We start from the raw sequence: 24,941 nt of genomic DNA, 5'->3' as shown, positions 1-24,941 counted from the left end.
TTGTCATAAAAAAAAAATTACAGCAGTAAAATAGGTTACATTGATAAAAATGTTTAAGTAGAAAACAGAATTACTTGACTGAAGGAATGCATATGCATATGATAATAAGTAAAGGTCAGATCTAGTAAAAGTTATTGCATATATATATATATGAAATGGAATTAGGAATATATGAAATTGCTATTTGATAAGTTGTAGCACTGTGTTAAGTTTAAAATTAGAAATTACAAAATGTTTGTAACATGTTAGATTCTTCTAGCTAAAACAATGTTATGATTGTGTGGTTAGTGATATTGAGTGTTATACAATGGATATAATACAATAAAAAAAATGTTATATCTAATATAAAAAAAAATTAATGGTTGCTTACGCCGTCCGGTGGTAATTCGGTCACACCTTCGCGTTTGGTGGTAAATCGGTTACACCGCCAACTACGGTGAAGAAGAAGAACTCGAAGAAGAAGAAGAACTCGAAGAAATCGAAGAAGAAGAAGAGGAAGAACTCGAAGAAGAAGAAGAAGAAGAAGAAGAAGAAGAAGAAGAAGAAGAAGAAGAAGAAGAAGAAGAAGAAGAAGAAGAAGAAGAAGAAGAACTCGAAGAAGAGGAAGAAGAAGAACTCGAAGAACTCGAAGAAGAAGAAGAAGTAGAACTCGAAGAAGAAATCGAAAAACTCGAAGAAGAAGAACTCGAAGAACTCGAAGAACTCGAAAAAGAAGAACTCGAAGAACTCGAAAAAGAAGAACTCGAAGAACTCGAAAGAGAAGAACTCGAAGAAGAACTCGAAGAAGAAGAACTCGAAGAAGAAGGAGAACTCGAAGAAGAAGAACTCGAAGAACTCGAAGAAGAACTCGAAGAACTCGAAGAAGAACTCGAAGAAGAACTCGAAGAAGAACTCGAAGAAGAACTCGAAGAACTCGAAGAAGAACTCGAAGAACTCGAAGAACTCGAAGAAGAACTCGAAGAACTCGAAGAACTCGAAAAAGAACTCGAAGAACTCGAAGAAGAACTCGAAGAACTCGAAGAACTCGAAGAAGAACTCGAAGAAGAACTCGAAGAAGAACTCTTTATTTTCCAAAAAAGGGGCGTAGCCCAGGGCGCGCAGCGCCGCAGGCCAAGGCCCCCGGCGTAGCTGGGCCGGCGCAGCCGGTGGGCTTGTTTATATAAAAGATATACAATGTAAAAAGGTCATATAAAATATTGGGAAGAAAAATTATTTGATATTGGCAAAAACATTATGTGATTATATTAGTTATTGAGGATTATTTTTAAAATATGTTATTCTAAATAATAAATTGGGACAGTACAAGATAGAAGTATGCAAAAATGATTTTAACTTAGTTGTGTAACTTAATTAAGTGACTTAGTTTTATAATATGATAATGTTGTTGAATTATTAAATCACTAAAACTTAATTATTGATCAAAGAAGGGAAAAAAATATTTTTTTTGTTATCTTTTGTTTATATTTTGGTTGAGAGTGATTTTTACATAGGTTATATATATGTAATCATAGGGTACCTTTATGGGTATATTCCCGGTTATCGATAATTATATCGATGTGCTTCCGTCCGTCAGGTGTGGCTGTGGCGGGCCGTAGACTTGTTGTCCTTACGTATGTAGGAGGACGTAAGATCAATATGTGTAGAATTATATCTAGATGAGGGGAGTGCCTCGTTGACGTTCTCGTAAAAAAAGAAGACAGGCAGTATCAGGGATGGGGAGTGATGGGTAATGTATTGTGTATTATCACGGGATATATTGGAATTAAGTGGAAGTAAGTTGAGGAAATTTGTTATGTTACCTGTAGTCAGTAGGTTGACGGTAGATGGGTCGGTGGTATGAGCGTACTAGAATAACACTGGGTGATTCAGGTTGTGTGCGTCTGGGAGGGAACGGTTGGTGTGAAGAGGTTGATTAGTCGCTTGGACTGCGGCAGAGGGAGCGGTTGGCACTGGGAGGTGGAGTAGTCGTATTGGTTTCGCCGGCTCGAATGGAGTCGTGTGGCGTGGGGGACTTACTCAGACGTGTTTGCTTGGAGACAGGCGATTCTGTTCGGAGATGTGGGGGGGTACTGTGGCTGCCACCATTCGTTCGATGTATCCGTGCGTAGGGTTCCCAGGGCGTAGCCGGACACATCAAACACTATGTCACATTTTCTTCACTTTATTTCCTTGATTTTAACAGTCTTATTACACCTCAGCATCACCACTAACACTATTCAAGTACGTCACCGACCCGCTCTCTCGGGCCGTGCGTTTGGTTTTTGTTCAGAAATATGCTGACGCGTACAATCCTTGGTTACCGACGATGGTGCTTACATGATTATTAACGGGAGCCTACAGTTTCTTACAACCTAATTCTTATGTTTACGTATAGGTACATCTCTAAACTTATTATATATGTGTATCCAAAGGGGAGAAGCTCGTTGTTATGTTGTTTTTCGTAATTGCCATGCCTGGCGGTGGACTGCACTTATAAGTGTGCGTTAGTGTGTGTGTGTGTGTTGCCTGCCTGTCGCGAAGCTAGGGTTTGCTGGGTCAGCGAAATGTGTATTTTACTGGACCTCGTGATGTCTGCCTCAGCAGTTTCAATACAGGAAACGGTGTCCAGAGAGTGTGATTGGAATGGTGGGTGAGGCCTGCGCGTGGGTCATATGACTGGCTGTATGGGACGTATACATATAGTTTCCTTATTCACAAATGTTAACACGGAAGATATCTTAATTTTTTTGGAAACCAAATTGCACCCATATCAATACAAACTCCCACTTTCAGTGTCAAAGATTATTAGCCTGACCCGTTTATGTATCAATACCAATGTTTTTACTTTCAATAATTCTTACTTTAGACAAAGATATGGTTGCAGTATGGGTTCTAACCTTTCACCCGTGTTAGCTAACCTATACATGGAATATTTTGAAAGTACTTTATTACCTAACATGTTTTGGTTTAGGTATGTTGATGATATTTTTACACTATGGAACGATATGTGGGGTTCTTTTGATGATTTCTTTGTTAAATTAAATAAATTAGCTAAGAATATTAATTTCAAGGTCGAATGGGAAGAAGGAGGTCGGATCCCATTCCTGGACATTTCGGTCATAAGAGACCCGGACCAATTGTCCTTTACTGTGTATAGGAAGCCTACCCACACAGGAAATTACTTACATTTTTTTAGCCACCATCCGGATAATATTAAATCTAGTGTTGCATCGGGCCTATATCTCAGAGCCCTTAGGATTTGTAGTCCACAATTCTTGCAAATAGAATTTGACATCATTAATAAACAACTCTCTAACGTAGGTTATCCGGAATGGTTTCTAAAGAAAGCCCTACATAAAGCCAAATCCAACTTTTATAAACCAAATAACTCCAGGGAGAAGTTTAAATGGGGTAACAATAACATCATTGTACCATTTAATGATTCTATCAACTCGGTCTCCAAACTTCTACCTAATAACCAAATCAAATTTATTTACAATTATCCAAACAGCATTTTTAGAAAGGTAGTTAATGTACACCGGAGGGATGATGTGGACCAAAACTCCGGGGTATATAAATTGCCTTGTAAAGACTGTGATGATGTCTACTGGGGCCAAACTGGCAGGAATTTGTCCACGAGATTAAAGGAACATAAAAACTCCATAAAATATGGACACGTTAACTCCGCTGTGTTCCTTCATGCCAGCCAAAAAGAACATAGATTAGATTGGGATAATGCATCAATTATTTATAAATCACACTGTAGCTATCGAAGAAAAATTGTAGAATCTTCTCTAATAAAACATTATCCTAACTTTAATATCTCTAAAGCTCAGTGGCCCCCAGATTGTATTACCAAGTTAGCGGTCAACAAAATTATGTCAAGAGCGGTCGGACAAAATATCACCCACTGTCCTTCCTTGACCCAACCATTTCAAGGGCATATAACCTGAGTCCCCCCCCCCACTTTCCTCATCCCCTTCTATGTACCCCTCATATATACTTGTACCTTAACTTCATGTAAGCATTCTGCTGAAGAGGACTACAGATAGTAGTCGAAATATACAGTTTCCCTGTATTTTCCGTTATTATTTCTACGATAGTGGGTTTATATTGAACACATTTATATATATATATATATATATATATATATATATATATATATATAGCATCCGACCTAGATATGGATCAAAAGGTCTCCTGTCGGCATGCTCCGCCTTTGTAATATATATATATATATATATATATATATATATACATATATATATATATATATATGTGTGTGTGTGTGTGTGTGTGTGTGTGTGTGTGTGTGTGTGTGTGTGTGTGTGTGTTTATTATTTATTTTATTTTACTTTATTTTATCTATTTATTTATTTATTTATCTATTTCATTTTATCTATTCATATTTATATTTTTTATTTATTTATTTATTTATTTTTATCATATATATATATATATATATATATACATATATATACATTATTTATATATATATATATATATATGTATATGTATATATATATATATATATATATATATATATATATATATTGTTACGGGACGGGCTGGTTATGTGAAGAGACGTTACGTATAACGGATAAGTGCTTAAGAACCAGCTCACTTCTAGAAGCCACTGTAGGACTGAACTATCTGGTCAGGGCCTAGATAATTCGTAAGACTAGAAGTAAAGGTAACAAAGAAGATTCCAGGAAAGGAATATTAAACTAGCGATAAAACTAGTAAACGAAATTATTAATATCATGGAAAATATTTACAGGCAATCAACACAAAAGAGAATGGGCAGTAGGGTCAATGGGACCGTTACATGATTATAAGAATATGGAAAGTATCGTTCAAATAAGAAACACAAGATACGTATACAATATGGTACTATCTAAGTACAAAGAGATCAGGAACATGTATCAAAATAAGTAATAAGTACAAATATAAGTATAAAGTAATGCAATGTATATAAGACACGTAATGTAGGCAAAAAGGGTGATCACTTCACACCAATCGTCTCATGAGTCTAAACTTCTAGTTTTTATCAAGAGATCAATATGCGAGAAAATGACAAGGTGTGAGTGATTTCCACCGCTTATATACCATTGGACCGGAAGCGGGATACTTCCGGTGAAGGGTGCGGGTGAGCGCAAAGGGGGGAGGAGGGTAAGTTAACACACGTCAACATGGGTAGTTTTAAGACCCTCGACTCGCTTGAACAATCTACTTATTTAGTAACTGTCAAATCTGTGCGCTCCGAACTATTCAGGATTTCGCTTGTCTGTTTGTTCTACAAGAGTGCGCACCTTTCTCCGCACTTAGGCAAGATTACATATAGTGGCCGGGCGTTACTGCTTAACATTGTTATAATACATACATAAACAAGAAATATGAACATAGTTATGTAATACAAAGGAACACAATTCTATAACATAATTACACATATGACGTAATATCTAATATTACGTTACAATATATATATATATATACTTTTTTATGATGGCGGAGAAAAGCGAGGAAATAGTAGGAGAATTTATTGCTGACGTTTCGACTTCTCAGTGTCTTTATCAAAGCTTACAGCATTTGGTCACAATCGGACAAAATATACACACACTGTCTTCATCTCACGGGCCACCTGGGAGAGCTTATTGCCGGAGATTTATTATTTTCTGAAATTATTACATGGCTAGTGGGTTTTGCCAGGCATACATAGCCTTCTCTGTTATTTATGTTTTCATTGATATGGATATGAGCAGCTTCAATTGTTTTGCTCAACCTTTTTGTATAACCTTTATTAAGAAAAAAAGAAAGCGAAGTTAATAAGTGACAAAAGTAAAAATGGAAATAAAGAAGTTGTTGAGAGAAAAACACGCTATATAGCTGTACCAAACACCGACATAAGTCCAGTCCTTGACACATTCCTTTTGAAAGCGGGCTTAAGGATAGCAAGGACAGCAGGTCATAATATGAGCCAGATCATCAGACATAAAAATACCAATGCGACGAATGAAAATAATGTCGTGTGTGTGTGTGTGTATTTACCTAATTTTAGTATTCAGGTAAGGAGCAACGCTCGTGGAATCCTGTATCTTTCCATTCATCATACCGGGCTACAAAATCACGCATGGTTCTAACTTGGCATGCACGAGTATTTCTTTATTCTCAGGTTATCATACTCATCATTATAATTATATGTATTTTTCCAGCTTGGGATATATCACCCTCTAAGCTATTCCAAGTATTTATGCATCTGCATGTAATAATGTATTTATTCATAAACTTTTGATAGTGTTTTTCAATTAGTTCTCTTGAACTCCTATACCCTCCCATCCCTAATCAAGTGATCTTTTGTCAATGTAGTCTATCCCCTTTAGTGACCTGAGCACTGTAATCAGGTCACATATCTATCTTCAACCTTTCATTGTTGGTCAATTGTTTTCGTATATTTCACCTGTTAGGCTGGAAATTAGCTTAGTAGCTGTCTTTTATGCAAATACCGAACCTTGTGGAACGCCGCTGGACACTGATCTCCATCATAACACCTTATCCTTTATTACTCCCTTCATATACCTGCCCTTCAAAAAACCTTTCATCTATTCGAGTAGTTTACCTCTTAGGCCTCCAATGTGCTCCAATTCCCACATAAGACGACTGTGGATTACTTTATCAAAAGCCTTCTCAAGGTCGAAGTACACACAGTCCACCCATCCCTCCCTCTCTTGCAACATACTGATCACTCTCACGTAAAATCTTGAAAGGTTTGACACACATGGCTCTCTAGATCTAAAGCCAAACTGAATGCCTGTCATAACGTTCCTCTCCTCAAGAACTTGGACTCACCGTTCTTTCATATAATTTCACTTCTGTGCTTGTCAGAGACTGGCTTGTAATTCATTAATGATTACTTACTTCCACTTTTGTGAATTGGCGTGTGTATTTACCTAGTTGTATTTTAGGGGAAGGGGAGCTATACTCGTGGGTCCCGCCTTTGTGTCTCGCAGTGTCTAGTTTGTTCTTAAATTCGTGAATGGTTTTTGCACACACTTTTTTTTTTGTCCAGTTTGTTCCAAGTGTCCACCACTCTGTGTGGAAAACTATTCTTCAGATCTGCGTGTGTGTGTGTGTGTGTGTGTGTGTGTGTGTGTGTGTGTGTGTGTGTGTGTGTGTGTGTGTGTGTGTGTGTGTGTGTGTGTGTGTGTGTGTGTGTGTGTGTATTCATGGTCTTGGATCACGTCTTGGACTCGTGATCAACAGTTATTATCCTCCCAAATGAGAGCTCAGAGCTCGTATGACCGATCAATGGATAATACTGTGACCTCACACGCACACATACCCCCAACTCCCCGCCCACGAGAGTTGGAGTAACAACCCACAGCACAGCGATACTGAAATTATTTCAGCCCTGGGCGGGATTCGAACCCGGACCGCCGTAGTGCCAGGCGAGAACTCTAACCACCGCGCCACGAGGTTGTGTGTGTGTGTGTGTGTGTGTGTGTGTGTGTGTGTGTGTGTGTGTGTGTGTGTGTGTGTGTGTGTGTGTGTGTGTGTGTGTGTGTGTGTGTGTGTGTGTGTGTGTGTGTCTGTGTGTGTGTGTGTCTGTGTGTGTATGTGTGTGTCTGTCTGTGTGTGTGTGTGTGTGTGTGTGTGTGTGTGTGTGTGTGTGTGTGTGTGTGTGTGTGTGTGTGTGTGTGTGTGTGTGTGTGTGTGTGTGTGTGCGTGTGTGTGTGTGTGTGTAATAATAATAATAATAATAATAATAATAATAATAATGATAATAATAATAATAATAATAATAATAATAATAATAATAATAATAATAATAATAATAATAATAATAATAATAATAATAATAATAATAATAATAATGATAATAATAATAATGATAATAATAATAATAACAATAATAATAATAATAATAATAATAATAATAATAATAATAATTGTGAGTGCCGATTGCACTATGTATAAGAATATTTTGATGTATGTTCTACAGATAAATTATAATATGTATCGAGGTTAATTACTAATCATGGCTGGTGACATATGATCTGTGTTAAGCACCAATTGTATAATGCTCAAGTGTACTGACAAATTGTATGTACTAAATTTAATTACAAATCACGGTTTGTGATATTTGATGTATGTTAAGTACAGATAGTACTATGTCTGGGTGGGATGTGAGAAAATATCTATGACATGTGAAGGAGGCCAGAGCCTAATAGCAATCATAAGCTCGTGTTGTTACATGTGCAGTTACTATGTATGTAAAATAAATGTAAAATGTCTTTGTCGAAGTTGATGTACTGTAGTGAATTATTAAATATGTTATAAAATGAAATAGAATTAAAGAAGTCATATGAAAAGGAGAATGTTGAGTGGAACGTGACTCGTATATATTGAATTTGGATTCCTTGAATTGGTATTCCTCCGCCAAAAGTAGTGCCGCGTCCTCTTTGTGAGGAATGAAGAAGTATTGTTCTTTCTGTGTCTAGTTGTCAAAGTGACAACACCTTCGTGGGTGCGATAGAAAACATAATTGGTAAGCATTGGCAGAGTGAATTATTATTATGTAATTTGACTTATGTAATATTTGAAGTATAGTTAAGAGTTAGTGTGGAAGTCATGTTGATTAGTACTGTATCTGGTTTTTCTAAATAGGAAAGGATCACGAGAATATAGAATGATGGATATGGAAAAGGCGGAAGAACAAATCATGGTATGAATTGTAAAGTTTGTCATGATTGAACATTGTGCTAATTATTGAATTGGTTTGATAGCTTGATTATGAATGTAAATTACAATGTTGAACTAATATGTAGAAACCACACATACACACCGTCTGTTGTAAGATCGAGAACTAAGGGTCAAATAAAGAAAGAAGAAGTGTGCGTAATGATTGCCTCCCTTTTCCTCTGTACCTCATGACCGCCGACCTTAGGAGACGGCGTGGACAGTTTCATGATTTGTTTCTACAATTTCATGCTGAGGTACAGGGAAGGAGGGACGCCACCATCAAGATCCAGAGTAAAGACCATGCAAACCAGCATGGTGGACAGAGCAGCAAGTGATCCTTGAGAAGCATTAAAGTATTAAAATTGTGACATGACCATGACTGTGAGTATATAATTTAAAGAAAGATTATCTTGCTAGACACAGGAGGCAAGTAAAGGAAGTCGGTATTGAACATTTAAGTTGTCAATAGATTCGGTAACTGTAACTTTATAAGTGCTAATAAGAATGCTGTGATTGAACAATGAAACCATGAGGGTAGTAGGAAAGTGTAATTTGAATTAAGGATGAAATTTCTTGGTTAATTTGACACTAATTTGCGTGGGTTAATTTTGAGGATTGATTAAGAAAAAGTGTAGTAATAGAAGATTGTGTAATCATTTTAGAATGAAGTATAAGATTCCTTGGTGTACTCAATATTGATTTACGTAGATTGGTGTTGAATATTGATTATGAAGTTTAAGTGTGCTTTGATTATGAGTAGAATTGAATATAGTTTTCTAGTTTATTCTACAACATGTTATCTATAATAAGGTGTACAGAATGTTGGGAATTCAGTGTAGATATCATGTTATTTAACATTGTTACACAAATTAATGAATAGCAAGTAATTATGAGTGTCTTTGAACTTGGAATTTAAATGAGGTATAGTTTCTAGTTGTATTTATTTGTATTTAGTGTGAGTGAGTATTGAATATTCTAAATTGAACAAAATGGACAAGGCTACAGTGTATCAACTAAGATCATATCTAAAGGCAAAGAATCAAACTTGTTCTGGCAATATGGCAGAACTTATGAATAGGATACAGGAGTTTATTACAGCTGAGGGATTAGAAACAGACGAAGTCATCCTAGAGATATTAGCTTTCAATAGAACACAAGTAGAAGAGGGACCAGATGGTACATTGAAACCAATAGATAGTGTGTCTCAAGCTGGGGAGAGTGACATAGGTAATCAATTAGGTAAGGTGATGGCTAAGAGGGCGAGCTTAGATATCAAATTACAGAAGTTGAAAATGAAGCAAGAGTTGGAAATGGAAATACATAGACTAAGATTAGAACAGGACAGGCTTGAGTTAGAAACAGAATTAGAATCAGCTAAAGCAGAATTTAATATTTTAAGTAAATCTGAATATAACGTAAATTGTAATGTAGTAAATGATTCTCGTGACTGCAGAAGTACACATCAGAGTAATAGTGATAGTCAACAGACAAATAGAGACATGGTTGCGACTTTAATGACAAAAAACATTATGCCTATTCATGTGATTCATAAATTCAATGGTCAGCTAGATAAGTATTTTGAATTTATTAAAGATTTCAATATGTTGATTGATAGCAAGCATGTGTCAGATAGTGAAAAGTTACAATATCTAAAACAATATACAGAAGGTAAACCACACAATATAGTTAGAATGTGTTTGAATTTAGATCCAAACGAGGGTTATCAAAGGGCTAGAAGTGAATTAAACAAAAGATACGGTAATAAAGAAAGGATAGCTTTAATGCACATAGATAAGGTTCTAGCTTGGGCTGAAATTAAAGAAGAGAATGTTGAGGCATTAGATGACTTCATCGTTGAATTGAATTCATGTATAAGTGCTATATCGGGTATTAATTATGGAATTTCAGAATTACAAAATCTTAGGACGTTGCGTCAGTTGGTTGAGAAATTACCTAGAGACTTGCAGGATAGATGGAGGAGACTAGTCGACGAGGTAGCTGAGAGTGGGAAGTTAGTGGACATTAAAGACTTAGTCAGATTTCTAGAAAAAGAAGTAAGAATATTGAGTAACCCAACATTTGGGAGAAGTAGTAAGGGAGGATTTAGAGATAAGAAAGTAGAAGCGAACACATGGAGTTCAAATAGAAAGATGAATTACAAGAAAGGTATAGAATCATATGATGGAAGAGTTCATGTCAATGTGACACAGAAAGCAAGAGTTTCTTGTTGGTTATGTCAGGAAGAACATGTCATTGATGTATGTCCGGAATTAAGATGGTTAACTTATGAAGAGAAGTTGAATAGAGCTTACAATTTAGAACTTTGTTTCAAGTGTTTAAGGAAAGGACATAAAGCGCCACAGTGTAGAGCGATTCGAACTTGTGAACAATGCGGTGGTTCACATCTTACAATTATGCATAGGATGAATAAGAATTTCAAGGTTGAAGGAAGTAAAGTAACGGCAAATCCAGTGGTCACTAATGAGGTTGATGATTCTAGAATTCAAGTATTATCCAGTCAATTGAAAGATTCAGTAGGAGACACTACTGCTATCCCAGTTCAAGTAGAGTTAAATGGTAAGGTTGTTACTACCAGATGTTACCTTGACAATGGTAGCTGTCACATTTTGTACTAAGAATCTATTGCAGAAGCTTGGAATGACAGACATGAATTATCAGTCAACTACATTACAAGTAAGTACAATAGTAGGTACAAGAGGAATGTCTTGTCTAAATGTTGAAGGGATGTCAGTAGCCGACATAGAAGGAAATAACCAAATTAGATTACCACCTGTATTTGCAGTGAATAAACTTCCTCTCAATCACAGTCATAATATCAGAAAGAATGACATAGAAAAGTGGAAACATTTGATGAAACTAGAATTTGATCACAGCCAAGGAGAGATAGAAGTCATGATAGGAATTAATGTCCCAGAGGCGTCTGAACCTTGGGAATGTACATGCAGAGAAACCAGGAGATCCGTATGCTGTAAGAACACGTTTAAGGTGGATATTGTGTGGAAGAATAATAGACAATAATCATGAAATTCCTGTGAATAAGATAAAGGTTGATGGTAATTATTTAGAAAGGAAACTGATTGAATCTTATAATAGAGAGTTTGTAGATTCATCACTGAATTCGGTAGAACCTAGTATAGAGGATAGAAGATGGTTACAATTTGTCGAGTCTGGGTGTAGGCAAATGATTAATGGAAAGTACGAGATCCTTTTACCAATGATAGAGAAACCTAGGATATTTCCTGATAGTGAACCTATGGCGTTCAAAAGACTTCAGCAATTGAAGCGTAAGTTCAAGGATGATGAATATTATCGGCAGTATAAGCAATTTATGACTAATTTACTAGAGAAAGGGTACGCTGAAGAAGTACCTAAGTATGAAGTGAGGAATCAACAAGCATGGTATGTTCCACATTTTGGAGTGCAACATCCTACAAAAAGGGATAAAGTACGTGTAGTATTTGATTGTGCAGCACGTGTAAATGATTTGTCGTTAAATGATTTGTTGAGACAAGGACCTGACATAAGCAATCTTCTGTTAGGTGTCCTTTTGAGATTTAGATTAGGACTATATGCATGTACTGCGGATATAAAAAATATGTATTATCAAGTTAAAGTACCTGAAGATGATAGAGATTATTTGCGTTTCTTATGGTGGAAAGATGGACACATAGGAAGTGATATAGTTAAACTGAGGATGACTTCTCATCCATTTGGTGCTAGTTGCTCCCCTAGTATTGCAAATTATGCTCTAAAACGAGTTGTACAAGATCACGGGAGTCAGTTTCACAAATCAGTAAGTGAAATAGTTCTTAATAACTTCTATGTTGATGATATGTTGGTGTCATCCGATGACATTAATGAATTGATTGACAATAGTAATAATGTGATAGATCTTTGTAGCAAAGGTGGATTTAATTTGACAAAGTTCCATAGTAATTCCCGTGAAGTTTTGAAGAATTTACCCAAAGATAAGTGTAGTGATGATATTGAGAAGTTCATCGAGGATGAAGAGGTGGTACAAAAGACATTAGGATTGAATTGGTCTCTTGGCAAGGATGAGATGAGCATATCAATCAACATTGATGAAATACCTAGGACAAAGAGAGAATTGCTAGCAGTAATTGGTAAAAATTTACGACCCATTGGGCATGGTAGCACCAGTTGTTCTTGAAGGAAGGGTATTATTACAAGATTTATTCAGAAACGGCATTGGATGGGATTGTACTTTGAGTGAAACAGATCAAGGATTAATAAATGTTTGGATGTCAAGAGTAAATAAGCTCAAGTTGTATAGCATTGATCGTTGTACTAAGAAAGGTATAACGTCAAAGGTAGAGGCAATTGAGTGTCACATATTTTGTGACTCTAGTGAAATAGCATATGGTTCAGTGGTATATTTAAGATACAAACGTATTGATGGTACGATCCAGTGTAGCTTCATGTTGGGAAAAGCCAAAGTAGCACCTTTAAAATCAATTACAATTCCAAGACTTGAATTGGTAGCAGCCACGCTAGCCATTAAATTGAAGTGTGTGATAGTGAGAGAACTACCTTTAAAGTTGACTCAAATTTATATTTGGACAGATTCAACTACAGTATTAAAATATTTGCATAATGATCACTTAAGACTTAAAACCTTTGTAGCTAATCGAGTGTCTCAGATTCGAGAGAATTCTGAGGATGTATGTTGGATGTATGTCTCCAGCAGGGATAATCCTGCTGACGATGTCACCAGAATGAGACAGACCAGTAGATGGTCTGAAGGACCTGCTTTCTTGTCCCAAAATGAAGAGATCTGGCCAGTTCAACAGCACATAAATAAGGAAGATTTTTCGAATCTTGAAATTAAGAAGGTTATGAAGGTTGAAGTTAAACCAATACAAAATCACACAGTTGATTTTGTAATGTCACGACTAGTTTGTCATTATTCTTCATGGTTTAAGTTGCTAAGAGCATGTAGTTATCTTATATTATTTGTCAGACATTTGCAAAGAAAAGATGTGTCAATTATCGAACTCAATGTTCAATTAATGGAAGTTGCTGAAGAAAGAGTAATCAAATTTGTACAAAACTGCTGTTTTGCTAAGGAGATTGTTTGTTTATCCAAACATGATCCTATTAATCTTTCCAGTTCTATAAGGAAACTTAAACCTATGTTACTGAATGGTATACTCAGGGTAGGAGGTAGATTAATTAACCTAGAATTGCCCTTGGATATGAAACATCCAATTATTCTTCCCCATGAACATCATGTGACCAGTTTAATCATTCAACATTATCACATGAAAGTAGGACACATGGGAAGGCAAGCAGTATTAAATCAATTGAGACAGAAATACTGGGTTATTAAAGGTAATTCAGCTGTAAGGAAAGTATTATCTAAATGTGTTAGTTGTAGACGTTTCAAGAGTTCAACGATCACTCAGGAGATGGCAGCCTTGCCAGTAGATAGAGCAAATGTAAATCAGAAACCATTTTTTGTAACTGGAGTTGATTGCTTTGGGCCATTTTTTGTGAAGAGAGCACGATCTCGAGTCAAGAGATATGGAATATTATTTACTTGTTTATCCATTAGAGCTATACATCTAGAGATTTTACATGATTTGACGGCAGAAAGCATGATAAATGCATTTACCAGGTTTATGTCCAGAAGGGGTACAGTTAGTAAATTGATTAGTGATCACGGCACAAACTTCATTGGAGCAAATAAGGTATTGAAGGACAATCTTATGCGTCATATTGGTAATGAATTAACCAAGAGAGGTGTGGACTGGGTATTCACTCCTCCTGGAGGTTCTCATTATGGTGGTGTTTTTGAAAGAATGATAGGATTAGTCAGACGAGTGTTAGAAGTTGTGATAGGTTCACAAACCTTGTCTGATGATAGTTTGAGTACATTTTTTTGTGAAGTTGAGAGTATAATTAACAGTCGACCTCTAACTGTGGTATCAAATGATGTGAACGATTTGTCCCATCACCCCTAATTCTTTACTTAATTTGGATAATTATGTAGTGACACTCGATGGTGGAGAAATGATCTGTGAGAGCAGAAGGAAGTGGAAACAGATACAGCATTTAGCCAAAGAGTTTTGGCGGAGATGGCAGAAGGAATATTTGCCTTGTTTGCAAGAACGTCAGAAATGGTTGAAAGTTAACAGGAATCTCAAAGAAGGAGATATTGTCTTAATGGTGGAGAATAACACACCACGCAGTCATTGGTTATTGGCAAGAGTTGTGAAAGTGATAAAAGGCACAGATGGACTAATTAGACAAGTAGAAATAATACGTGGTAAGAAACTTTATAAGCGACCTATTTCCAAACTAATATTACTATTAGAAGGTGACTCAGTGTAAAAATGACCTCCCGTCATTGGTGTTGTGATCTTGGACGATCACAAAGGGGAGGGTGTGAGTGCCGATTGCACTATGTATAAGAATATTTTGATGTATGTTCTACAGATAAATTATAATATGTATCGAGGTTAATTACTAATCATGGCTGGTGACATATGATCTGTGTTAAGCACCAATTGTATAATGCTCAAGTGTACTGACAAATTGTATGTACTAAATTTAATTACAAATCACGGTTTGTGATATTTGATGTATGTTAAGTACAGATAGTACTATGTCTGGGTGGGATGTGAGAAAATATCTGACATGTGAAGGAGGCCAGAGCCTAATGGCAATCATAAGCTCGTGTTGTTACATATGCAGTTACTATGTATGTAAAATAAATGTAAAATGTCTTTGTCGAAGTTGATGTACTGTAGTGAATTATTAAATATGTTATAAAATGAAATAGAATTAAAGAAGTCATATGAAAAGGAGAATGTTGAGTGGAACGTGACTCGTATATATTGAATTTGGATCCCTTGAATTGGTATTCCTCCGCCAAAAGTAGTGCCGCGTCCTCTTTGTGAGGAATGAAGAAGTATTGTTCTTTCTGTGTCTAGTTGTCAAAGTGACAACACCTTCGTGGGTGCGATAGAAAACATAATTGGTAAGCATTGGCAGAGTGAATTATTATTATGTAATTTGACTTATGTAATATTTGAAGTATAGTTAAGAGTTAGTGTGGAAGTCATGTTGATTAGTGCTGTATCTGGTTTTTTCTAAATAGGAAAGGATCACGAGAATATAGAATGATGGATATGGAAAAGGCGGAAGAACAAATCATGGTATGAATTGTAAAGTTTGTCATGATTGAACATTGTGCTAATTATTGAATTGGTTTGATAGCTTGATTATGAATGTAAATTACAATGTTGAACTAATTTGCAGAAACCACACATACACACCGTCTGTTGTAAGATCGAGAACTAAGGGTCAAATAAAGAAAGACGTGTGCGTAATGATTGCCTCCCTTTACCTCTGTACCTCATGACCGCCGACCCTAGGAGACGGCGTGGACAATAATAATAATAATAATTTACGGTTTATTGGGTATAGCAGCATTTCTGCTGAAAATATACATCCTACAAGATTATAACAATATAATACTATGACAGTGAGAAGACGTTGTTACAAGCATTCAAAAACTAGACAAATAAAACAGCAGGCTAAGTAATAGGTATGTAGTACAACAATGTTAATTCTAGTTGTTGATTAAGTCCACAAATGTCGGTACGGGGCTCTTCTTATACCGGTCAGTACGTGCTCTAATCGGCTTGATGGAATTATGGTGCCTCACTTGGCAACGTGGACGAGGTATCTGAGGAGGTAGTAGGTTCCGGTGCCGAGGATGTTTGACCAGGGTGACCGCAAACGACCTCAAACTCTGAAGATAGCGGTCAGCAAGGGTGGGTATACCCAATGTGGTGAGAGCGTGCTGGTAGGTGGTGTAATCTTTGCCAAGGACTGTGCGACAGGCTCTTTTCTGCACTTTCTCCAGCTGACGCTGCTGCGTCATAGTGAGAGAGGATTCCCAAGAGGGGGATGCGTAGATCAACTTGGGTAAAATGAAGGAAGTGTAGATGGTCTTCAGATCTTCAGCCTGTGCCCCTAATGAACTCAGTCGACGCAGCATATACAGCTTGTAGGAGGCTGTCCTGATGGTGTTGGCGGTGTTCTCCTTCCAGGTCAACTTGCTGTCGATGGTAATCCCAGCAGCTTAGTAGACTGGACCACTTGCAGGGGGAGGCCATCAATTGTCAGCAGGGGAGGGGGGATAACGTCGTTGGAGGTTGGGAAATGTATTACCACAGTTTTCTTGTGGTTGATGGAGACTTTGTTGTGCACTGTCCATGTGTGTAGTTTGTCTAGTGTGTCCTGCAGTGGGTCGTAGTTCAGGTCAGTGTTGGACACAGGGATCCCCACCGTGCAGTCATCAACATATTTCCACCTGTGCGGTGTAGCTCTCAGGGCATCGTTGATGAGTATCAGGAAACACAGTGGCCCCATTCTTGTTCCCTGAGGTACCCCACAGGAGAGATGCTAGACTGCAGAGACGTGTCCCTGACATCTGACAGCTTGACAGCGGTCCGTCAGGAAGTCAGACAGCCAAGCCACCAAGAACATGGGGAGGCCTAGGTGGATGGCTTTGGTGATGATAGTGGTATGATCTACAAGATCGAAGGCTTTCTTGAAATCAATGAACACTACTGCAAGTGAAGTCTTGCGCTGCTCGAGATTTTTATAGATAAAGTCAAGGAAGCTGATGAGATAGTGAGTGATGGAGGATGTTTTCACGTTACCAAACTGCTGGGTATCAATGAATTTGCTTACTTTGGAGTATGCCCACTCGAAGACAAAATCCTCACAAATAAGACTAGGGATGGGAGTGATAGTAATGGGTCTGAGATCACTAAGGGATTGGAAGATTTGGGGATGGGAGTAATGAAGCCTGTCTTCCAATCTGTGGGACATTTCCTCTGCTTAAGTGAGGCGTTGATTATTGAACAGATCGGGATGGCAAGCTCGCGAGCAAATTCACGCTAAAGTTTGATAGGTAAGTCTACGGGTGTATATGCCCTCTTTGGTGTGTGTGTGTGTATTCACTTGGTCTTGGTCTTTGGATCACGTGTTGGACTCGTGATCGACAGCTATTTCCCTTCCGGAAGAGAGCTCAGAGCTCGTAGGTCCGATCTATGGGTAATGCTATGACCTTTCACACACACATACACCCAACTCCCCGCCCACGAGAGTCAAAGTAACGACCCGAAGCGCAGCAGTACCGAAATAATTTCGGCCCTGGGCAGGATTCGAACCAGGAGCTACGGGCCACTTTCGTGGCAGCTCAGCGTTCTACCAACTGCGCCACCGAGTGTGTGTGTGTGTGTGTGTGTGTGTGTGTGTGTGTGTGTGTGTGTGTGTGTGTGTGTGTGTGTGTGTGTGTGTGATTTACCACGGTCTTGGATCACGTGTTGAACTCATGATCGACAGCAATTACCCTCCCGGATGAGAGCTCAGAACCCGATCTATGGCTAATATTGTGACTACACAAGCACGCGCACACACACACACACACACACACACACACACACACACACACACACACACACACACACACACACACACACACACACACACACACACACACAAACAAACAACTCCTTGGCCACCAGAGTTGAAGTGCATGCTAGAGGTAGAGCGATGCTGAAATTTTCACCTCTGGGTGTGACTCGAACTCGGATCGATGAATTAGTGGTCCAGCATGGTACCACCACACCATCCATTGTGTGTGTGTGTGTGTGTGTGTGTGTACGTGTGTACACGTACGTGTACCGGTGCGTTTATCTAGTTACCCATAGTGACAGATAAGGCATGCAGTCGAGGGAGAGCAAATGCGCTGCGGGTCGCCTCCTGATAACGACTCACGATAACGATGATCGTGATAACGATGATTGCAGGACAGAAAGGCCATTTCCAAACTCCTACTGACGTCACAGTAGGAAGAGGAGCAAAAGTAAAAGAAAAAAATGAAGGACTACAGGAAAAAGAGGAAGTAGATGAGGAAAAGGAAGACGATGAAGTAGATGAGGTAAAAGGAGAAGAGAAGGACGTAGATGACGAAGTAGATGAGAAAAAAGGAAGAGGAGAAGGATGTAGATAAGGAAAAGGGAGAGGAGTAAAAGAGGTAGATAAGGAAAAAGGAAAGGAGGAGAAAAGAGAAGGAAATAGATGAGGAAAAGGGAGAGGAGGAAAAGAGAACGAGGAAAAGGGAAAAGAGGAGGAAAAGAAAAGGAAGAAGAAAAGGAAGAAGAAAAAGACGAGGAATGAGAGAAAATTAGGAGGAAAAAGATGGCGTAGAAGGGAAAGGAAATCAAGAAGAATACGAAGAGGAAAAGACGAAGAAATGGAGGAGAGCAAAGAAGAGGAGGAGGAGGAAGAGGAGGAGGAGGAAGAGGAGGAAGAGGAAGAGGAAGAGGAAGAGGAAGAGGAGGAGGAGGAGGAGGAGGAACACAAAGGAAGAACAAACAACAGCAGGCCTACTGGCCCTAACGAGGCTGTTTGTGTTAACTACACTACAATTAAGGAAACAGGGCAACTAGGCGGTAGAAGTTGAACTAATACTACTGCTATAACTATCCTATCCAATTAGTCCAATTGCGATTAAATGTCTGGTTGTCATATCTTTCATTGCAAAGGATAATATTTCATTTGTGGATTAGATTCCAAGTATTTATCTAAGCGATTTTTAAATGTTGTTATCGTGTTACTTTCAACGACAGTGGAAGGTAACGAGTTCCACACGTTAACAACCCGGTTAAAGAAGAAGTGCTTACTCTCGTTCGTAGAGAATCTTTTGCCAATTACTTTGAAATCGTGGCGTCTTCTTGTATTTGATTGGTCTAATGAGAAGTAATCTTTGGCATTAATGTTGTCAAAGCCTTTGAACATTTTAAAAACCTCAATCAAATCTCCTCGCATTCTTCTTTTTGAGAGGGAGAATAAGTTTAGATTTTTTTAGTCTTTCTTCATACGGCAGATTTCTCAGCCTTGGTATCATTTTGGTCACTCTCCGTTGTACTCTTTCTAGTTTGTTAATATCTTTCTGGTAGTATGGGGACCAAAATTGTACACAGTATTCGAGATGGGGGCGGACCAAGGAATTATAGAGGTTTAGCAATATTTTTTCTGATTTATTTTCGAAGACTCTTCCGATGAAGCCAACTAATTTGTTTGCTGTTTTAACAACTTCTGAGCAATGTTGACTTGGCTTCAAGTCATTTGATACTAAAACTCCTAGATCTTTTTCTTTAGTTACTGAATCCAATGTTTCGCCATTCATTTGGTATTGGATGTGATCATTATTTCCTCCAATGTGCATGACTTTACATTTGTTAACGTTAAATTTCATTTGCCACTTGCTAGCCCATTTTGATAATTTATCTAGATCGGATTGTAGAGTTTCTTTCTCTTTGGTGGTTGTCACTTTACCGGCAATTTTTGTGTCATCAGCAAATTTTGATACTTTGCAGAGGAGGCCGTCATCTAGATCATTTATATATATTAAGAACAAGACGGGTCCTAAAACTGATCCTTGCGGTACGCCACTTTTAACGTCGAGCCAGCTAGATGATGCCCCGTTTATTACGACCCTCTGTTTTCGCTCTGAGAGCCAATCTTTAATCCAGTTGTGGATATTGCCAGAAATACTGTGCATTTTTAGTTTGTCGAGCAATCGTTTGTGGGGAACTTTATCGAATGCCTTCTGAAAATCTAGATAGATTATATCGACAGATCTACATTCCTCGTATTTGTTAAAAACGTCATGAAAGAAGTTGAGGAGATTAGTTAGACATGAGCGTTTGCTACGGAAGCCATGTTGCGAATCTTTCATAATCTTATTTTCTTCTAAAAATTTTACTACACTGTCACGGATAATTGTCTCTAGCAGTTTGCACACAATCGAAGTCAGGCTAATCGGTCTGTAGTTGCCTGGTTGTGATTTGTCCCCTTTCTTGAATATTGGTGTTACGTTAGCACATTTCCAATCTGATGGGACTTTACCGAGTGCTAATGATTTGTTGAAGAGGATGCACAAGGGTTTACTGATTTGATTTTTGACTTCTCGCAGAATTCTAGGTGAAATTTTGTCAGGTCCCGGGGCTTTATTTATTTTAAGCTTATCAATCACTTGTACGACATCCCTTTCTGTAATCATGGGTTGATTTAAGACGTTTTGGGACATTTTATGTTCCGGTGGCTGATACACTAAGCAATCTTCGTCTGTGAAGACGGATGCAAAAAAATTATTAAGGATTGAGGCCATCTCATTTTCATCATTCGTATGTTTTCCTTCATCGTTATTTAATGGTCCAATGCCGCAGGTAAGCGTTTTCTTCGTATTCGCATAACTGTAGAATTCTTTAGGGTTCGACTTGCTTGCCTCTGCAATATACTCTTCAAGATGTTTCTTACTACGTTTTATCAGTGTTTTGGTTTCACGGCGAATTCTGTCTAGTGTTAGTTTATCGTCTTGGCTTTTAGTTGATAAATACTTTTTGTACGCACTCCTTTTGCGAGAGAGGTTGTTACTAATTTCCCTATTCCACCACTTTGGTTTATTTGTTGCCGGACGTCTCTCACGATAGGGAACACAGAGATTTACAGCATTGTTTAGGTCCGTGGTGAAGTTTTGCCACGCATTATCAATATCAATCTCATTCAAAGTTGTACTCCAGTCTAAGTTTGCTAGTAATGATCGGAGTCTATTGAAATTAGCTCTACAGAAGTCGGGTACTTTTTCTTTGCTGGTCTTAGATAAACTGGCTTCCATTTTAATCTTGAATGTGATGGTACGATGATCGCTAGTACTGAATAATGGGCCGACATTTATGTCGTTTACAAGATTTTCTGTTGTAGAGAGTATTAGGTCAAGGACATTATCTCCTCGGGTAGGGCAGTTTACGCCTTGGTGGAAGCCACTTTCTAGTAAGTTACTATACAAGTCTCGTCCTGTATGCGAACTCAAATCTTCACCCCATCTCTTCACCGGTAAGTTAAAGTCTCCCATGATGACTGTCTCGCAACGTTGGTTAGTTTCTACGATTAAATCGAATAATTTTTCGTCATTTACTAGTAGCTGACCCGGAGGTCTATAAACAAGTCCAATTATTACTTTAGATTTACTGCAATTGGTTCTTATCTCAACAAACAATATGTCAACATTTGTTACTGTTTCTGTTTTTAACAGTGATGGTTGGAGGGAGTTATGGACATACAGGATTACTCCACCACCTATTCTATTTTCTCTTTCGCAGCTGAAAATTGTGTAGCCTGACAAACAGTATTCCGCTATAAAATCTCGACTTGATGTGTCCAACCATGTCTCTGCTACTCCTATCACGTGATAGTTACCTGTCGCTCCGAGAATCTCTAGATCTTCGAACTTGTTTCGTACGCTGCGAGCATTAACGTAACATAGATTGATATCTGACACTTTTCTGGTTTGCTCTATTACGGGAGTGTTGATGGGGGCTCCGCTGAGGAGTTTTTTCTTCTGATGTCGCTCAGGTTGTTGTTGAGCAGCCTACCTAACCTTGCTGCTCCGGCCACATTCAAGTGGAGACCATCTTCCTCAAAAAGAGTTTTATCAAAGTAGAAGTTGTCCCAGAAATTGACAAAGTGTACTTTTTCCTTGTCACAGAGGGTTTTTACTCTGTTGTTTGCACTGAATGCTTTGTTGTAGAAACTGTCTATGTCGAAGTATTTTCCCCTTCCCTGGAATCTGGGAAGGATCCCTGAGATGACAAGGTTTTTCCCGGGAACCTTTTCTTTATATTTCCTGATTGTACTCCGGTACTCCGGCGTGGATGATGAATAGCGTATTTGCGCCCGCTTCTTTTGTGACTTCGTCACAGGACTCGGCAATGTCATCGAGACCGGCACCTCTATACATATAACACCTTCTGCGGCCATTTGAAGAACGGCCACAGAACTCTTCGGATTGGTGCCTCACTATGGAGTCCCCTACTAAACGGGTTTCAAACTCGTCCTCCTTGGCTAGTTCTAAAACTTTAAATCTGTTGGAGGTGGTGGGTCCTGATGATATCTGTGCCCTCCGGCGGGGTTTGGCACCTCTCTTGACCATTTCCCATCCTCCATCCTGCAGTGCAAGCTGGGGACTATCCCGTGAAGCAGGAATGTCATTTTTGGGGGCTGTACTTTCACGCGAGTGAATCGGTTCCTGTGGTGCCGGTTGGGGACTCTCCTGTGAAGCTGGAACGTCATTTTGGGGGACAGCATTTTCATTCAAGTGAATCGGTGCTACCATTTGTGGGGCTGTCCCCACGTTCTCGGTCATGAACGTTACAAGGGCCTCATATCTTGTATTCATTATTTCAACAAGGGCCTCATATTTCGCCTTCTGGGATTCACACTGCTCCTTCAGAGCCTTGATCTGTTGGGAGTTTTTGTCTTGACTATTTTTAAAGACACACATGCGGCAAATAGACGAGTTTTTAAAGTATTGCTTGGCCACTCTACATCTGCAGCTTTCGCAGGTTCGTAAGTAAGAAGGCATTTTGACTGATTTAGATGTTTGCTTTGATATGCTTGTGGGAAAAAATTTACTTAAGTTTGTACTCACCACTTTCCGGTTCCTCTCTCTGGACGATACATATACACCGATTTCCTTATCCAGATCGACTGTGGTAGCTAATGCTAATACAGTCCCTAGTAATGATTTCTAATAATACTAACTTAGGTATACAGATGAAAAGAATCCCTAATAGTAATCCCTAGTAACAATAACTTATGTATACAGATGCAAAGAAAGGTAATAGGGGAAAGAGGAGAAGGAGAGGGAGAGAGCGAGCGAGCGAGAGAGAGAAGAGAGAGGAGGAGAGAGAGAGGAGAGAGAGAGGAGAGAGAGAGGTGAGAGAGAGAGGAGTGAGAGAGAGAGGAGAGAGAGAGAGAGGAGAGAGAGAGAGAGAGAGAGAGAGAGGAGAGAGATACATATACACCGATTTCCTTATCCAGATCGACTGTGGTAGCTAATGCTAATACAGTCCCTAATAATGATTCCTAATAATACTAACTTAGGTATACAGACGAAAAGAATCCCTAATAGTAATCCCTAGTAACAATAACTTATGTATACAGATGCAAAGAAAGGTAATAGGGGAAAGAGGAGAAGGAGAGGGGGAGAGTGAGCGAGAGAGAGAAGAGAGAGGAGGAGAGAGAGAGGAGAGAGAGGAGAGAGAGAGGAGTGAGAGAGAGAGGAGTGAGAGAGAGAGAGAGGAGAGAGAGAGAGGAGAGAGAGAGAGAGAGAGAGAGAGAGGGAGAGAGGGAGGGAGGGAGAGAGGGAGAGAGAGAGAGGGAAAGGAAGAGAGAGAAAGAGAGAGAGAGGGGGAAAGGGAGAGAAAGAGAGGGGAGACAGAGAGAGAGAGAGAGCGAGAGAGGAGAGAGGGAGAGGGGAGGGAGAGGGAGAGAGGGGAGAGAGAGAGGGGAGAGAGGGGGAGAGAGAGGAGAGAGAGAGGAGAGAGAGAGAGAGGAGAGGGAGAGAGAGAGAGAGAGAGAGAGAGAGAGAGAGAGAGAGAGAGAGAGAGAGAGAGAGAGAGAGAGAGAGAGAGAGAGAGAGAGAGAGAGAGAGAGGAGGACGAAGAGGGAGAGAGAGACGGTCATTTCATTCTACCATCGGCGTGGGAAGATGGAGGAGGGGGTCGTGGGGGGTTGGGGGTTGGGAGGAAGAGAGGGGGCCGGAGGCCAGAGGGGGGATGGGGGTTGGAAGGACAAGTGGACAGGGGTTGGCAGAGGAGTTAAGTCACAGCATTTGGTTCTTCTTGCAACAGTTGGACAGGGGGGGTGTTGGGTCACTGAATTTGATTCTTCTTCGGGAATGTCACTGAATTTGATTCTTCTTCGAGAATGCACTTTGTCGACACATATTTATCACTGACTTGAGCCTATGATCGCTTCGGGAGTGGGGGGTTGCGCGGTCAGTGGGGGGGTGCGCGGTCAGTGGGGGGGTCAGGCTATTTTACAGCCAGGCCTTTCTCTGAACACTCTGGCACTGATGCACGGCACTGATGTGGTGCTTTCGAATTACTAATTTTCGACTTTGTTTTGGCCTTATTGATCGCCTGATAACCGTACACTATATTTTTTCTTCGATTGTGTGGTCATCGTTCGTTTGACCATCTTTTCACAATTATCTGAGCCTTATCACCGCTTTATTCACTGATTTAATGAGAGCACTGTCACGACACGTCCTACTCCATGAGGAGAGAGGAGGAGGAAGAGGAGGAGGAGGA

General features: G+C 39.1%; 2 protein-coding genes and 1 long non-coding RNA gene across 4 annotated transcripts; all 3 read left to right on the top strand.

Annotated features, from left to right (window-relative positions):
- Window positions 1–8,321: 8,321 nt before the first annotated feature.
- Window positions 8,322–9,880, top strand: LOC143025239 (uncharacterized). Its single transcript, XR_012966376.1, has 3 exons — window positions 8,322–8,524; window positions 8,644–8,701; window positions 8,805–9,880. It is a non-coding gene; the product is annotated as an uncharacterized LOC143025239 (long non-coding RNA).
- Window positions 9,881–9,965: 85 nt separating this feature from the next.
- Window positions 9,966–11,354, top strand: LOC143025748 (uncharacterized). Its single transcript, XM_076185754.1, has one exon. The coding sequence runs from the start codon at window positions 9,966–9,968 to the stop codon at window positions 11,352–11,354; it is 1,389 nt and encodes a 462-aa protein (XP_076041869.1).
- On the top strand, window positions 11,257–16,831 carry LOC143025238 (uncharacterized). Of its 2 annotated transcripts, none has more exons than XM_076184699.1 (3): window positions 11,257–15,742; window positions 15,863–15,920; window positions 16,024–16,831. In XM_076184699.1, exon 1 carries the CDS (start codon window positions 11,645–11,647, stop codon window positions 12,908–12,910), a length of 1,266 nt encoding a protein of 421 aa, XP_076040814.1. In that variant the 5' UTR covers window positions 11,257–11,644; the 3' UTR covers window positions 12,911–15,742; window positions 15,863–15,920; window positions 16,024–16,831. The 2 variants fall into 2 exon arrangements, with proteins under 2 accessions (XP_076040814.1, XP_076040813.1); XM_076184698.1 differs by having other exon boundaries at window positions 12,926–15,742; window positions 16,024–16,828.
- Window positions 16,832–24,941: the final 8,110 nt, after the last annotated feature.

This window comes from Oratosquilla oratoria, chromosome 5 (assembly GCF_046742065.1).
Source record: "Oratosquilla oratoria isolate Oo_2021 chromosome 5, ASM4674206v1, whole genome shotgun sequence".
NCBI classification, from domain to species: domain Eukaryota; kingdom Metazoa; phylum Arthropoda; class Malacostraca; order Stomatopoda; family Squillidae; genus Oratosquilla; species Oratosquilla oratoria.
The sequence above is the reverse complement of the archived record's forward strand: the minus strand, read 5'-3'. Positions and strand labels throughout refer to the sequence as shown.